Genomic DNA, 16701 nt, shown 5'->3' with positions numbered 1-16701 from the left:
TTCTGTAAATATTAACATTTATTTGAGTGTACAATTTTAATAATTCTTTTCAACCTCATTTCAAAAATTTCAAGTCTCAATGCAAAGCGACCCTGGTTAAACGAAGGATGAAGACCGGAAAATATATTTGAATTGCTCAAATAACACTGCTAAAAACAGTGAAACTATATGATCCGACCCACTGCGGACCGTCAGGCGAACCAGAGCCTCTCTTTTTGAATTAGTACGGCATCACAGTGCGTTATTAGTAAAACATTGAGAACGTACAAACTGTCCACTTCAGGATTTTTTTTCAATGGCACACATGAACATTAAATTCCAACTTGAACCGTATCTGACCAACAGAAAAAAAAAAAACAAGTGCCCGTGAAATTGATTGTAATGCAAGTAAAATGCAAACTAGCATATGCAAACAGAAGATTTCTAATAACTGTAGTGCTTCTCACATCTAATTTTAAGGAGAGTCCTGACGTAGTAGCTATAGCACACAATGTGTAAACATATCCGCCGTATTGCGCCGTTTCCCCACTTTTTTTTTTTTGATTCGTGCAAATATAGAAACCGACTCAAACTCGGAGCAAATTTACAAATTAGCAATGGTGCTAAATATGGTTTCTAAGAAGAAAACAGCGCTAAACTGAAAAAGAAAAGGTAAGAGAAAAGCATGAAAATAGTGTTCTTGCTTTGTCACAATATCAATATTAAAGACTCGCTCATCTTGTTCCTTAAGAGTCAACTTTCGTTCAAAGTATCACAAAGAAAAAAAACAAAAGACCCCAAAACATTCAACTCTACAAATCAAGAAAACTTGATGTAAAATTGCACGTGAATCCAGGAGAGGAAAATAAAACCTTTACAGGAGATGCATGACAAACCTTTACAGATTAAATGAGGTATTGCACAGATTAATACAAAAAAAGCATAAAGGCAACAAATTTACAGCAAATCGGTCATCCATTTACATTACAATTTTATAAGATTTAGAATGTCAAGAGCAATGTAGTGTTTTAATTCTTTTGGGCAGCCCTGGTCATCAGTCATCCCACTCATCTTCATCCTCAAAATCTTCTACATCATCATCATCATCATCATCATCTACAAAACCACGGATCGAATGTTTAGTTTTCTGTCTAACACAATCCTAAGGGAGTCTGATTGTAATTGTCATCAGGTCGGCACATACCTGAAGAGTGGATCGCTTTGCTCCTCTTCTGCATGACCTCCATCAGCGCCCCCACGATCCCAGATGAGGGGGCAGAAGTGGGCGGAGCCAAGTCTGTAGTGTCCGGTACCTGAAAATATCACATGATTAGAATGGTTTTATTCACCTGCATGCCACGCAGTTCTCATGATGGACACAAATCTAAATCAAGAGTTATTTTCAGTATGGAACTGAAGCTGTGAGAGATGCTGTACTTAGAGATGTTAATATTGCTACAAAAAAAACATTTATATTGAATAAGTAATGGAAATACATGTCACTGATTCATCGACAAAACAGGTACCAGCGGTTTTAAGCTAATATTGAAGCCGAAAATCTCCAGTACCTGTCTTGTCAGTAAACAGAATCGCTAAAATAATGACATTTTGGAAATGTAAGGAATTCTACAAAGAACATGAACTAATCATTTTAATTTATTTTTATTAATTTTATTTAGCCAACTAGTATGTTTGAGACAGCTAACCTAAATATTTGAAATAGATTTCACTATATTATATAATTTTTCTCAGATAATTTACGTAATATTGCAGTTATTTCTGGTTACTGGAATACACTAGTGTTCAAAAGTTTGGGGTCAGTAGAATTTTTAATACAAAAAATAAATAAAAGCACTCTACTCACGTTTTTAAGATGAATGCCCTGTCGTATTTGGTCTAAGAGTGAGTCACGGCCACCACTGGATGCGGGCGGTTTGTTGTTTTGGTCCACTTTCTTCAGCTGCGCTCCTCCTCGTATTTGGTTCAGGAGTGCGGATTTACCCCCCGGCAGCTCCCCAGAATCCTCGTCCGGTAGCAGAGGCGTGGGAGGAGGGGGTCCCGGAGGAGGTGGTGGCGGCGGTGGTGGTGCCCCGACCACTGAAGATGGAGGAGGTGGTGGAGGGGCTGGTGGAGACAGGGAGGCAGGCTGGGGTGGAGGAGGTGGCGGGGGAGCAGTCCCGGGCCCTCTGCTGGGGGGAGGAGGTGGTGGTGCTCCCATACCTGGTCGGGAGGGAGGAGGTGGAGGAGGAGCAGAGGTGGGCACTCTTGACGGCGGAGGTGGAGGTGGCGCTCCTCGGCTTCTGGAGGGAGGTGGGGGAGGAGCGGAGTTGTGGGGAGGTGGAGGAGGTGGCGGTCCTCCTCTGGATGGTGGAGGTGGAGGTGCTATGGAAAGACAACAGAATGCTGCGTTACGGCAAACATACCTAAAAAATGGATTCATGTAAAAATACTGAGTGTAACGTGTCTCAAAACGTCAAGATGAGGATGAAGTTGCTATTAAGAACTGTTGTTTATAGCTGCAAAGCAGCTTAGAATCACAGAATTCTGATTCAGAACTCTCAGATTTATTTTAAGATAGACTATTTTGAAGTTTTTTTTAAATGAAAATATGTCTAAGAATATGAAGATAATTTATAATTACTTAATAATTTTATCTTCCGGTTCGGGTCCTTCAAGCTTAAAATAATAAGAGAAAATAAATGATTAGAAAACCTTACAAAAACCGGCATTAATACATGGCTACTGAACAGATAAAACATTAATCCGTTGTATTTAAAGCAAAATCAAATATGTGATATTCAAGATTTTCTCATGTTTTTGAAAGCAGCATCTTATTTAATTAAAACAATAAGTATATATTATGATATACTACCAATTTAAATAACTGTATTCTTAATATATTTATGTTTTATATATTATTTCTTAAAATGTAATATATTCCTGTGATTTATTCAGTCACATGCTTCTTCAGAAATCATTCTAATATGCTGATTTGCTTCTCAAGAAACATTTTTACTATTATCAGTGTTGAAAACAGTTGTGCAGTGTCAAATTTTTGTGGAAACCGTGATATACGTATTCTTCAAGACTGTTTGCTGAATAAAATGAAGAAAAAAAAATAGAAACCTTTTGTAACATTATAAATGTCCTTACTGTCACTTTTGATCAATTGAATGTGTCCTTGCTCAAAAATATGTAAAAAAAGGCTTAACTCAACTTTTGTTTGTTTACTTGTATTACAGTTACTCGTATGTACTTGTGTTACAGTTATATTATATTTTGGCCATATTGCCCACCCAAACAATGTGGTAAATTATTAACATCCGATATGCCTGTCCAAACACTCTCTAATGCAGGAAATCACTTCAAAGTCAAAGCCAACTTAGAAATAGAAGTCTCACTCCAGGGTTCTTGCAAAAATATGTAAAAAAAGGCTTAACTCAACTTTTGTTTGTTTACTTGTATTACAGTTACTCGTATGTACTTGTGTTACAGTTATATTATATTTTGGCCATATTGCCCACCCAAACAATGTGGTAAATTATTAACATCCGATATGCCTGTCCAAACACTCTCTAATGCAGGCAATCACTTCAAAGTCAAAGCCAACTTAGAAATAGAAGTCTCACTCCAGGGTTCTTGAATTCGTCACAGAACAGAGAAGGCAGCTGTAGCAGCTTTCATGTAGGATGCACTGTGTTCATTCTGGCTGCTGCTCACAGCTGAACTTATTCCAGCAAACCAGTGCTAATACAAATGCGGACTCTGAAGAATAAGTTGGACTGGGGAAATCGGAGCTGTGAGCAGTGAGTAAAACAGAAGAGATGTTCTTCTAACATCTGACCAGAGCTGGAGTGTTGATCTTGTGGTTGAGAATTCAAGACTGCATTAAAGTGGCTTAAATTTTTTTTTTTTGAATTCAGCCTGTTTCTTGAACAAACAGGGATCAGTCTGGATCTGGGAATTTGGAGGTCTAGTTTTGGAGTGTTTTAAGGTCTTGACTCCAACTCTGGTTCTGACTCGAGGCTACAAATATGATCTCTAAAGATACACACACAACTTCAGCCCACAGCAGACTTTTAGTAATGAATGCAAGCCTTCTGATTGGGCCACTGCAGTGCCTATTTTCGAGGTACAAAACAAATTGTTTGTTCTTTTTTTCACTGCAGACTCATGCAAAATGGGGAAAGTAACCTACCACAACTCGGGGGTCCTGAAGGACAAATTATTTGAACATTACTTTATTATAGTACAACATAAGATAAGGTTTTCTCAGATAAATTCTAATCTCAGAGTTTTCAAACACCTGATAATTGTACGCAAACTCTAGGACTCACCTTGTCGTCGAAGTTCATTTTTGACAGCCTCTACTCCTCCTCTCTTCTCAATGAATTCGTAGATGTCTTTAGACGTCTCTATGTCTTTGAGCTGGGCCTCAGAAATGCCACACATGTCAAACAGGTTCTTTAGCTCTGGGTCCAGATTATTCAACTGAGAAAAGACAAACAAAAGTCAAGGATCTGAATACAAATCAAATTTAAATTAGAGTTAACTTCTGCTTCTTGTGTCCCAGTATTGCTCATTTTTAAATCACGCTTTTGTAGATCACTACATTAACTGTGGACATACAGAAGTTTGGGGTCAGTAGGATTTTTTAAATAAATGAATACTTCTATTCAGCAAGGATCCATTAAATTGAAGACATTTATAATGTTACAAAATGTTTCTATTTCAAATTAATGCTTCTATTCTTCAAAGAATCCTTAAAAAATGTTTACAGAAAAATATTAAACAGCACATCTGTTTTCAATATTGATAATAATCAGAAATGTTTCTTGAGCAGCAAATCTGCATATTTGAATGATTTCTGAAGGATCAAGTGACACTGAAGACTGGAGTAATGATGCTGAAAATACAGCTTTGCATCACAGGAATAAATTACATTTTTAAATATATTCAAATAGAAAACAGTTATTTTAAATTGTAATAATATTTCACAATATTACTGTTTTTGCTATATTTTTTATAAAATAAATGCAGCCAGAAGAAACTTTTCAAAAACATTTAAACTCCTACTGACCCCAAACTTTTGAACAATAGTGTATTCCAGTAACTAGAAATAACCAAATACTTTTTGTCTTCATTTTGAACAGTATATCTATTTTTGAAATCACTGAAAACCTAATCAATCACTTTTTGTGAAATGTATTGCTCGAAAAATGTTCTTGTGCTAAACAAAGTCACTCAGTTTGCTCATTTATTATGTAATGCAATGAGATTAAGACATCTTTTAAACGTAACATTTAAGATATATCTTAAGACTTTTGGGGGACACAATATTTCAGAATATCCTTAAACCATAGAAACAGGTGAATGCACCGCATAGAGCTTAATAATTCTTTCCTCTGATAATGAAAACTTTCTCCTGCAGACTGTCTACCAGTGCAATCACACCGTAACCCCCAATAAATCCCCTTTATGTAATATCTCATTCAGGGGAGTTCAAATTAAAAAGTGGAGCCACACAGATCTAATACACACTCCCAGCGCAACGCCTGAAATATGATCCTTGATTTTTGGGAGAATGATTGTTTTGGATTATAAAGATACAGCCCCTCCAATCTCATTGTGTAAGAGATGACTTGCTATTGTGAATCATATCCTGACGTGACCCATGACCCAGAAAATGATGAACACATGTAAACAGATGCGCTTTAACATGCATTAAACATGTAGTGGCAAAAATACTCACATCAAAGCCTGTGTTGGGATCCCAGCCGACATGCCCAACATGCCTGGAAAAACAAAAAGACATTTTAATAAAGAAACATGAACCAAACAGCTTAGAAACTGTAAATGCATTAAGCAAATAAAGATAAAACGGAGATTAAAGTACATCAATAAACGCGTTCATGTTTAAGAAAGTCTCATCCGACTTTAACATGATTCCTGGAATACAACTGCCAGATTATCCACGTCTGGGATACATTACATGAGATTAAAAACAAGTGTCCATCCGATTACACTTTCCAACACAACATACTTAGTGAATGCCCAGGAAAAGAACAGGAACTCCGATTTGATAAAGCAGCTTCATTGTTAAGTGCACAAGGAAGTGAATGCAATACCTGGCCAAAACCAACAATGCTAGAAAGGGAGACGTGAAACCTAGTTGGTTTAAACATAAAAGTCAACTCACCGGAAATTGCTCGGTGTGCCGATTTCAGATTTGGATATTTTCTTCTTCTTGTTCTTGCCTTTGCCTTTGTCTTTGTCTTTCCTGTTGAAGTTGATGTTGTTCATTTGAGTGTTATTTTGATAACGCTGATTGTTGATTTCGGGGTTCTTTATGTCCACTGTTGCCATCAGAAGTGTTGGTCCTAAAGGTCCTGATGGTCCTGAAACGGTCACAATCAAATTCATTTTTAAATTCTGCATTAAGTGATGTGATAAAAATGTGGAAGCCTGTTTCCAACACGGCATTAAAAAATTATAATAAATTAGGCTAACTGCGACTTTTTAATCTCACAATTCTGAGTTTATATCTTGCAATTATGAGTTTTTGTCTCCAAATTTTTGCAATTTTGGGAAGAAATGTCTGAATTGAGATAGAAACTCGCATTTGCAAGGGAAAAAAAGTAGTCAGAAGTCTTTAGTTTTTTTTATAGCATGGCAGAAACAAAAAAGTCCAAATTGCGAATAACTCAGAACTCAGCCAATTGTGAGATGTAAACCCAGAATTCTAAGAGAAAGAGTCAGAATTGCGAGACAAACTCACAATTCTGAGAAAAAAAGTCAGAACTGTGAAAATAAAAGTCCTATTTCGGAGTTATATCTCAATGCAAATTATGAGATGATAATTTCACAATCACGTTTTTTTTATTGTTTTTATTCCATGGCAAAAACGGGCTTCTATAATCAAGCACTTTCTATAACGCTCACTTTCTTAAATGCACTGAACACAAGAAACTTTTAAGTTTTAAGACTAAAACCGGCCAATAAAGCACCTCGTCCAATCATGTAAAAGTCTTCAGAGAAACTTCACGAAACATTTCAGGTCACAACCTACCTGCGTCCTTGCGCTCGACACTGTAAGCGGGCGAGAGTAAAAACAACGGGCTACAGCGTCCGCTAATGTCTCCACCCCCTAAACCCACATTCAGGAGGATTTTACCCATCACCACACAGGTGCGCTCGCTGTGCCGCAGGTTAGCCGTGGGGTCGGAGAACGGACCGTACAGCTCGTCCTGCGGGAGTATGAGGCACTGCAGGGGAGCCAGGCAACCTCCCAAATCTGAAGCCTCATCTAGTATCTCATCAGTCGGCGCTGACAAAAAGGTGGTGCAGAACATCATCTCTGAATGCATGCAGACGTCCACGACACTGGGTCTGGTCAGGCTGCTCTTGCTTTTCTCTGCCAGCATTTGAAGGCTGCAGCCAGACAAAGTCCCGCCTCTTTTTAATCCCGACAAATTATACACCACCGCTGGATTTTACATAACCGTTAAAGCCAGCAATAAGCTGCCACAAATCTCCCAGGCTCTTCTAAGCACTGTGTGATGAGGACACGCTACAATTCAACACCAATGAGAAATCCTCCACGCAGCCAAGGGGCGCTAATCACCCGAAATGGATGTCAGTACTAGATGACTGTAAGCGGCTGTGAGTGGTTAAATTCATATAACCAGCAGAGAAAATCCTCTCAAATAGAACAGGTCTAATATTTGTCGTGTTGCTCATCCACAGACATCAAACATGTCAGGAGGTCAAGTATACACGAACATGAATTGGTGAAACCTCATGTTACTTCTAAGCTTCAGCATTGCTCGGTTTATAGGATGGAAGTGACTCAGGTGCCAGATTTTCCAGTATAGCTGGATTTTTGCCTCTGGGGTGGATGGTAAAGCGGCGAAATGGACTGTTAACATATGTTAGTTGGGTGGGTAGTTGACGGCCCCTGGGGGCCTTACAGTTAAAAGACCATAACCACTGTGAAGATCAAGTATTGACTAACAGCAAATAAGGGAGATGGTGTGTATGCATGGAAATTACATTTGCTACGGTGTTTGCTTGTATGCATTTAAAACTATGTGGTAAATTGTAGGAAAACTACATTTTACTGCAGAAGCCGACAAGCGCCCTTGTTGTTTTTGAACAGAAGCCGATAAGTCCATTTTAGCGAATCAGCGCGCTGTATTCAGGTCAGGTGACAAGGCTACTTTCACTTTGAAAAGACGTGCTAGCTGAGAGGAGTTTCGTCAAAGCTGACTAAAAGTGATCCGAGGATGGATAATTTCGACGAACTTGAACCTGTGATATCTTCTTCAGGGCGAAAAAGGAAAATAAAAGCTGAAACGTTTTCACGGAAGCTTGCAAAAGCAGCGCATTACAATGGTGAGGGAAAAGCTCGGTGTATTGCGTGTAATCACATCCATACAGTTTATGATCACAACAACAACAACGTTTGTCAGGCATCTACATTGTCATCTGAGGAGATTACAAAGATTAAACGAGTGTTTTTTAAAACTCTAAAACATGAAATGTGGAGTTATCTGCTTTTGCTTTAAAACAAACTTTTAATATGTAAAAAAAAAAAAAATTTTCAATGAACTTTAATTTTGTAAATTACCTATATTTCTTTAAGTTATTATTACTTTATCAAAACAACAAAACTGCAGTTTGATTGATATTACTTGGAATGCACAATAAAAAAACCCCCCGTGATTTCTGAAAAAATTTATAAAAATTGAGTTATCGGTTTTTGCAAATTAACTCTTCATATATATATATATATATATAATTCAATAAATAACATTTGCAAATATAAAATGTAGCTATACAGAATGGCAGAATTTTATTCATTTCAATTTAATTTAATTTAATAGTAATGAGAAATTTGAGCCAAACTGTCAATACAAAACTTTAATGAAAATTAGGCTTTTTTTCCAGGAAAATATAATTTCCATTTTTTTATTTATTTTTTTTATTTCACAAAATGTAACTTGCAACCTGATTATTCAACATTTGTTCTGTATTAATAAACACATATCTTCAAATCTTGTGGAGAAATAAATACATTTTAACTGTCAGTCATGTTTAAAGCTCTATCAAGAATTAACATTCATGTAATTCATTAGTAAACAACCTACCATTAGGTGGGTCACGTCTTTTTTCTGCAAGACAAAATTAAGATAACCATTACTACTAAATTCACCACCATGTGATTTTAAAACGTGAGCTTTATTAGTGAATGAAATCTAGTGTTGTAGGAAAGATCAGAGAAATTGTTCCGTTTATTATTAGTCGTAAATGTACTGGAAAAGACTCAAATGCACAATCCTCTCCTTGTCCTCGTCAGTCGACACAAAGACAGGAAGTGGTTAAAGAGCAGAGCCAATCAGAAACAGACCTACACGATCAGACCCAGAGACATCAAAGAGCAAGACGTGGCACAAACAGACCGAGGAAACTGTGTGAGGAGCCTTAGTTAGGAAGAAAACATTGGGAAATAGTGCTAAAGGAAGAGTGACAGAAGTAGATAAAGAGGGAACGATTGAATCATGTCAGAAGAAAACCAAATGATATCTTTCCAGCACGATACATAGAGACACAGTTGTGTCATGAAGTAAAGGACAGATACAGGCTGATATGCTGTTAAATTTACCAGTTTTCCTGCTTCTTCTAATCTGAAGTTCATTGGCAGCAGACTTGAATCGCCTGGCTTCCTCCTCACTGGCAAAATTGAGACCGATCTGGCACGTCTGAGGACAAACACACATTAAAGATGCTTTATATACACTCCAGACAGACAAGAAGTAATAAATCAAAACAGAGATGATTCAGAAGAGTTATTCAAACAGGAAAAACCCCTGCACTGATTCACTTAAATCAACACAAAATAGCATTTGCAACTCATTTAACTTTTTTTAATGCAGCACATTTTAGAGTAAAATTACGATTATGAAGACAAACTTTTTTTTTTGAGGATAAAGTGCATGGATGAATCATGCATAATAAGACCAAAGCAAATGAATTCAATTTCATGTTTACGTTGATTTTAACTCCAACGTTATCTGCGTCTGTGTCCATGATGGCACATACCTTACGGTCCGCTGAAGTACAAGCATACAGCATGATTATTTGAAAAACACAAAGGGCACGTAGATACAAGATCTGAGTACTTACATCTCCAGCAAATGTGATAAAGTATGGCCTGGAGTAGTTTATTGAAAAGTTGTTGTAGAGCTCTTGATCAAACAATTGTTTTCCCTCCTGTCAAAGCAGAAAAAGAAACGGTTTCCTTAATACTAAGAGAAACATGACGTCCATATGTGAAATGTTATATTATTTTATTTATATGAATATAGATTGTATTTATATAGTAAAATAAAAATTCATAAAATGAATTAAATATATTAATAACATAAATAATATGCTTTAATATTAAAGAAAATATTTGATTAATATATTACTTAATTTATAAATAAAATAAAACAATAAATAAATACAACTTATTTAAAAAATATACACATGTATAAAAATATATATATGTAAGAACATATATTTTTTAAACAAAATATTTTATATACAAGTTATTACATATATAACAATATATTATATATATATATATTATGAACAATTTAAACAATACATGAATAAAATATAAATATATATAAAATATAATATATTTTATTTATATATTTACTCCTAAAATAATAAATAATATAAATAAAATATACATGAATATAAATGATATATTTTTAAGAAAAGTTCATGTTATTGTGCTAAACAATATGTTTGGCTCCAAATGAAAACAACTAAGCTCAATGAAAAGTGCACAGAGGTATCAAAATGGCACCAACATGGAGCGTCTGTTGACTTACTTTCATATCAATCACCCTGATGAAGTAAGATCTCTGAGAGTTGTCTTTCACCAGACAGGCCACCCCACAGCACTTCTTCACCCAGGATGAGTTTCTGTCGGCTCCATAGACCTGCACCACGGCTGAACACAAACTCTGCAGAAACAGAAACGGCAGAATTAATACAAATCTGAAACTGAAATGCCATTCTGCACCTGCTTATGTAGGTCACATTAACCTACTGTGAAAACACGCCCAAGTATACATTTCAGAATGATTTAATATACTAAAAGTCAAGATGAAAAAATTAAAAACATTGGTACTTTTTGGTTTATAAGTGCATGTGCCATAAAGCTCACCACAAGTGGTCAATTTTAAAGAAAGTTTTAATCCTATAAAACTATCACAAACTGTGGCGTTCAACTGCTGCGGACAAACGGTGGTCAGTCTGTAGAGGACATTATCATACCGCAGAGTCATTCACAGAGCAAACACCTCATGACGGATGCGAGCGAGGACGCTTTTCATAGTCTCCTCACGAAGCCGCCGGTCCTAACGCCAGTGAACGAAGACGCTCTCAGACTAATCAAGAGGAACACATTACGACTGCAGTCGAACACAGCTTATAATCATAGATCATTTTTTACATTACAAAGAATGAGAGAATTAAATCCAGCATGCCTGTATAATACAAAAAGAACCAAATTCTATGGGAGAGTTTTGCCATTTCACCTTTTATATGTAAACAATCATAATTGCTAGGGTGAATGAACCAAGTTTCTGAATACTAAATAGATGTTGATATATAAATGTGAGCGGTCATATGTTGAGTTCTTGATTGCGATATCCATAGCATTACATAAATCTTGCAATAATTCTGAGAAGAAGAAAAAAAAGGTGTGAGATATGCACTCAGAATTGCGAGAAATAAAAGTCAGAGCTGTGAGATAAACAGTCACAAATACTTTTCTTTATTTTTAATGTAATAAAGGAAATAAAATAGGAATAAAAATAAAAAAGGTAATTACGACTTTTTGTCTTGAAATTCGGACTATTTGTGAGTTTATATCGTTAGAAAGATTTTTTCTCAGCATCGCGAAAAAAGTCAGAATTGTCTGATGTTAACTGAGGGAAAAAAAGTGAATTATGAGGAAAAAAAATGCAATTAACTTTTTATTTTTTATGAATTTAAAGGAATAAAAAAATTAAATAATTGTGACGGTCACATTTCAGACTTTTCTCAGAATTGCGATAACATCTCACAATTCTGTGAAAAAAAAGTGAGACAAAAAGTTGCAATTACCATTTTAATTTATGGAATAAAAGAGTAATAAAAAAATAAAGGTAATTGCGACTTTCACAATTCAGACTTCTCTTCTCAGAATTCGCAATTCTGAGTTTATATCTCACAATTTTGAAGAAAAAAAAATCTGAATTGAGTCAGAATTGTGATATATAAACTAGGGATGCACCGATATGAAAATTTTGGCCCGATATGGTGGCCGATATATCGTGCATCTCTAATATAAACTCGTGTGAGATAATTGTGAGATAAAAAGTTGCAATTTTGTTTATGGAATAAAAGGAATAAAAAAAATAAATAAATAAATTGTGGCTTTTCTTCTCAGACTTGTAAGAGACACAAACTCAGAACTACAAAATATAAAGTAATAATTGTGAGAAAAGGTTGCAATGATCTTTTTTTAATAATTTTTTTTTATTCCATGTTGGAAATAAGCTTCCACAAAATGACCTGTTTTTGCAGTTTAGCTTTTATAAAAGGACTGGACAGACATTGAAGAGTGAAAGTCAAAATCCTGCTTTCCACAATATACACAAGGATACACCCGAGATGAAACCAACGCATGCATCTAATTAAACAGCTGAGTTTACAAATCAAGCATTTGACCTGAGATGAACCAGCTGCGAGGAATCAGAACAAAAGAGCTAGTGAATATTTATAGCGAAAAGCCACAAAAGGACATTCAAGCAACTCCTAAAAACTGCGTTCGTGACAGTGATGTAATCCCAAACTTCCGAGCAGCACTTTTAAGTGAATAGCTGCAATATACAAGACGACGTCCTCGCCAAACAGCCACTTTTGGGAATTAACGATCAGCATCCATTCTCAGGACGGGCCAGATGATTTACATAATCAAAGAGGACCAGCAAAGCCACACGGCTCTGCCAGGATCCCGGCCAGGAATGCAGCCAGCTGTTACAGACTCACTCAAAGCTTCCATTAACAACAAGATAAAAGCGAGAGGAAGCTTTACAGGGACACAGTAGGATCACACACACACAGCAAGAGGGGCTTCTGCGCACTCATTGGCTGAATGAAGCTGCCGCCTATTATCAGTTCATTTCGGTCATTACTCAAAGTCAGAGGCATCCATCCGAACCCGAGTGCGTGTGATGTTATCTCACAGTTTATCGCTCATTATTAGCTGCGGCTAGCGGAAATGCCCTCTGGATGAAATCTGGTGACGTAATGTAGCCTATATGTATTCATGCATGCACTCGGATGACACCACTGATGATCATACAGCAAAGAAAAGAGGCATTATACAATATGTTGCTATTTTTTGAAAGAAATTAATATTTTATTCAGCAAGGATGCATTAAAGTGATCAAAAGTGACAGTAAAGACATTTAAAAATGTACAAAAGATTTCTATTTCCAATTAATGCTGCTTTTAAACTTTTCTAAGAATCTTGAAAAAAAAAAGATCAGTTTCCACAAAAATATTAAGGAACGTTAATAAGATTATTAATAATAATAAGATGAAACGTAACTTGAGCAGCAAATTAGCTTATTACAATGATTTCTAAAGGATCGTGTGACACTGAAGTCTGGGCTTTGTAGGAATAAATTAACTTTACAATATTAAAACAGAAAGAAAGTTTAATTTGAAATTCTTTTTTCAAAATACCACTGTTTTTACTGTATTTTTTATCAAATAACTGCAGCCTTGGTGAGCCTAAGAGTTTCAAATACATACATATCAAACTGAAAAATAATATATAAAACAAATGAAAAAATAAGTAATAAGATTTTAATAAATAATTAAATATATTTTTAAATAACATTACATAACTACATAAATAATACATAAACTCCATAAATCACTACATGACTCCCATACAGAAATTTGTGTTTATACAACAACAACAAAAAACACTTTTGATGAGTACTACGATAACTTGTAAATAATAAGAATATATAAATTCAGTAAGCCAATCAATCAATCAAATTTTATATAGCAGTCATTATACTTTGTTAATTATTTTTGCAGGAAAAAAAACCCTAATCTAAAATTACTCAATCTCAACAGCCCAAGGCCAAATAAACAAACAAACAAATAAATGTGCTGAAAAAAAAAAAAAAACGGTGAAAAACAAATCATAACTAGCACTATAAGTAGACCTCATGTGAAGACTACAACTCTACAAACATGTCAAATTATTATTTCGTCCATCAGCCACCCCACTCTTATGTATCAGCACTGCACATCTAAAAACTCACACTGCAAGCTGAAGAATCTATGCAAGGGGTGTCCTGCATTGTTTAGCTCCAACTTGCTCGCAACACACCTGCCTGGATGTTTCTAGTATGCCTAGTAAGACCTTGATTAGCTGCTTCAGGTGTGTTTAATTAGAGTTGGCGCTGAACTCTGCAGGACCGAGTTTGGAGACCCCTGATCTATGCTATGCATTACACACTCAAACGAAGAAAAGGCTTTAGAGATTTGTAGCCGTCCTCACAGTCCAAACAACCAAAAATGACAGAAACTCGGCCAGCAGGAACTACCTGAGAGGACTGGTTCTCCAACCCCCCACATTCTCATGCAGGAGGAGAACCACATACTGCCAGCAGCAGCAAAAAAAACAAAAAAAAAATCACAGAGGCCCACCGGACCACATCCTCACGGTGGGCTGATCGAGCAGTCCTGGTCTAAAACTAACGCTGCTTCCAGTCGGTGTGTGAACTCCATGCAGCAAAAGCTCCCTAACTAGCAAAACCGCTGGCAGAAGACTAACAAGAAAAGGACAGGTTTGAGGTCACAAACTCATAGTTCTGTGATTCACAGCAACTGAACTGAATCCTCCGAGAGATGTGGACAACACACCCACTTCAATCATGCCACAACACGCCGTTAAAAGTCTTTCAAAATCAATGTCAAAAGGTGACTCTAAGCCTGTAGGATGCATTGATATCGCAAGCGTATGATAAGCAGCGTCACCATCCAACGCCGCCAGGAATGTGAAGCACTCAAGGACTCGTGTCATTCGAGAGAAACTATGAATTTTGAACGACAAGTCCAGCGACTCAGACCTGGTTCCCATTTTGCAGAGAGAAACAAGGCTCTTTGGAAACCCGTGTGCCCTCATGTGAAAAGGGAAGCTTAGTTTTTGCTATCTGAAGAACACGACATTCATGTAGGAACAGAACAGGTAACATAGTGGAATGAGGAAACAGACAGAACTGCAAACGAACAGGTGAGCGAGAGCAGCACGTGACATTGGACTACCTGGGCTAAACATTACCCAAATAAAAACCCCAGTCTAATTTGGGTATCGGCATGTTACGCAACAACAGCCCGAGGGAAATCTGATTACACTGATGATGATTAAACAAAACAATGAGGGATCGTGTCTGCAGTGCACCATTAAACTTGAGATCAAAAGGTTACGATTACCTATCGCTACAAAATAATAAGGTGCAACTTATGTTTAATAAGGGTCAAAATGAAAAGCGGTTTACGATCAAAAAAAAAATAAAAAGTATAATACAGCTTTAATTTTTTTAATACATTAGAATGGGTTTATTTTTATTTTATTCGCTATATCCTTCAAACCACTGGTTTTTACCCATATGTCAGTTTTTAATCATTTAAAATATAATAATATTTATTAAGTTAAAATTTGTACTTTTATATATTTTAATAAGTACCTTTAATTTTTTCCCCATTTATTAATACTTTTTTAATTTTAATTTTTACATAAATGCTTTAAGCTGAATGACAATGGAACAATATTTCACACATTTTTAAAATTTTTTTTTTTTTCACAAAAGCTATTTGAAATATTAAAGTAGGCACTTTACTATGCGTTTCCAGAGTTATATAAAGATATATCGTATCGTGTATATATTATACGGGTGGATATATAAAACTTTATAGCAGTCATCATATTTTAGTAAGGACTCATCATATTTGCTTCAAAAAGTCTGAAACCCCTCTCTCTCTCACACACAAGTTTACCTGAAACTTTAAAAGCGTCCACTGCAGCAAAAGCACAGTCAGACAGATGCGTATGTTTAACAACTGGATACAGTATATCTCTGTATTCTGCTAATGGATTATCCAAGTGTTACGATCCAGTGAAATCATTAGTAACATCACACAGCGTGACCGAACACTACCTGGCAAAGAAACCAAGCAAATGCTTGAGAACTTACGGTGCATTTCTTGCCCAGATGGTTGGAAAGCACTTCGTTTTCTTGCGGGGTGAGAAGAATGGAGCCAACAGTGATCCCAGGCCTCCTGTGTGAAGCTGGACCGCTCATTTTTAACAATCCGATGGAGTGAACTTGTGATCAGGAAGTGTTAAACAGAAAATACGTGTTCATTGATCTCTGATCACCGCCGCTTGGATCCGAAGGCTCTCATAATCAGACCTGGTGTGTTTCGGCCGGTGGTGTGTTGAGAGAGAGGTCTTGTGTCTCAGAAATAGACACAAGGTTATCCAACGTCGTCTTAAGACTCTAAACTTTCACCTGAACTCCTGTGCACCGAGCTTTCGATCCAACATGGCAGTGCCACCGTTGCGCATGACAGTGAGACACGGCGAATACAAAT

General features: G+C 36.4%; 1 protein-coding gene across 4 annotated transcripts; it reads right to left on the bottom strand.

The window, feature by feature from the left end:
* waslb (WASP like actin nucleation promoting factor b) lies at positions 1-16701 on the bottom strand. 4 transcript variants are annotated; one of them, XM_016265101.1, is made up of 11 exons: positions 16302-16701; positions 10863-10997; positions 10165-10251; positions 9644-9740; positions 9129-9152; positions 6179-6377; positions 5732-5774; positions 4317-4470; positions 1844-2361; positions 1184-1292; positions 1-1092 (listed from the first exon to the last, which is right to left on the bottom strand). In XM_016265101.1, the coding sequence occupies exons 1-11, from the start codon at positions 16407-16409 to the stop codon at positions 1034-1036; spliced, it is 1533 nt and encodes a 510-aa protein (XP_016120587.1). In that variant the 5' UTR covers positions 16410-16701; the 3' UTR covers positions 1-1033. The 4 variants fall into 4 exon arrangements, with proteins under 4 accessions (XP_016120587.1, XP_016120583.1, XP_016120592.1 ...); XM_016265097.1 differs by having other exon boundaries at positions 1-1095; positions 16302-16700; XM_016265106.1 differs by lacking the exon at positions 9129-9152 and having other exon boundaries at positions 1-1095.

This window comes from Sinocyclocheilus grahami, unplaced genomic scaffold, assembly GCF_001515645.1.
Source record: "Sinocyclocheilus grahami isolate Dianchi unplaced genomic scaffold, SAMN03320097.WGS_v1.1 scaffold33.1, whole genome shotgun sequence".
Lineage (NCBI taxonomy): Eukaryota > Metazoa > Chordata > Actinopteri > Cypriniformes > Cyprinidae > Sinocyclocheilus > Sinocyclocheilus grahami.
This window is presented reverse-complemented; position numbering and strand designations above follow the sequence as displayed.

Coding starts and splice junctions, on each gene's coding strand:
- waslb (XM_016265097.1), bottom strand. CDS start 16,409: ATGAGCGGTCCAGCTTCACACAGGAGGCCTGGGATCACTGTTGGCTCC. Junction 9,741..10,164: donor TTATCACATTTGCTGGAGAT/GTAAGTACTCAG, acceptor GTTTGTCCTCAG/ACGTGCCAGATCGGTCTCAA. Junction 1,293..1,843: donor AGGGCATTCATCTTAAAAAC/GTGAGTAGAGTG, acceptor TGATATTTTCAG/GTACCGGACACTACAGACTT.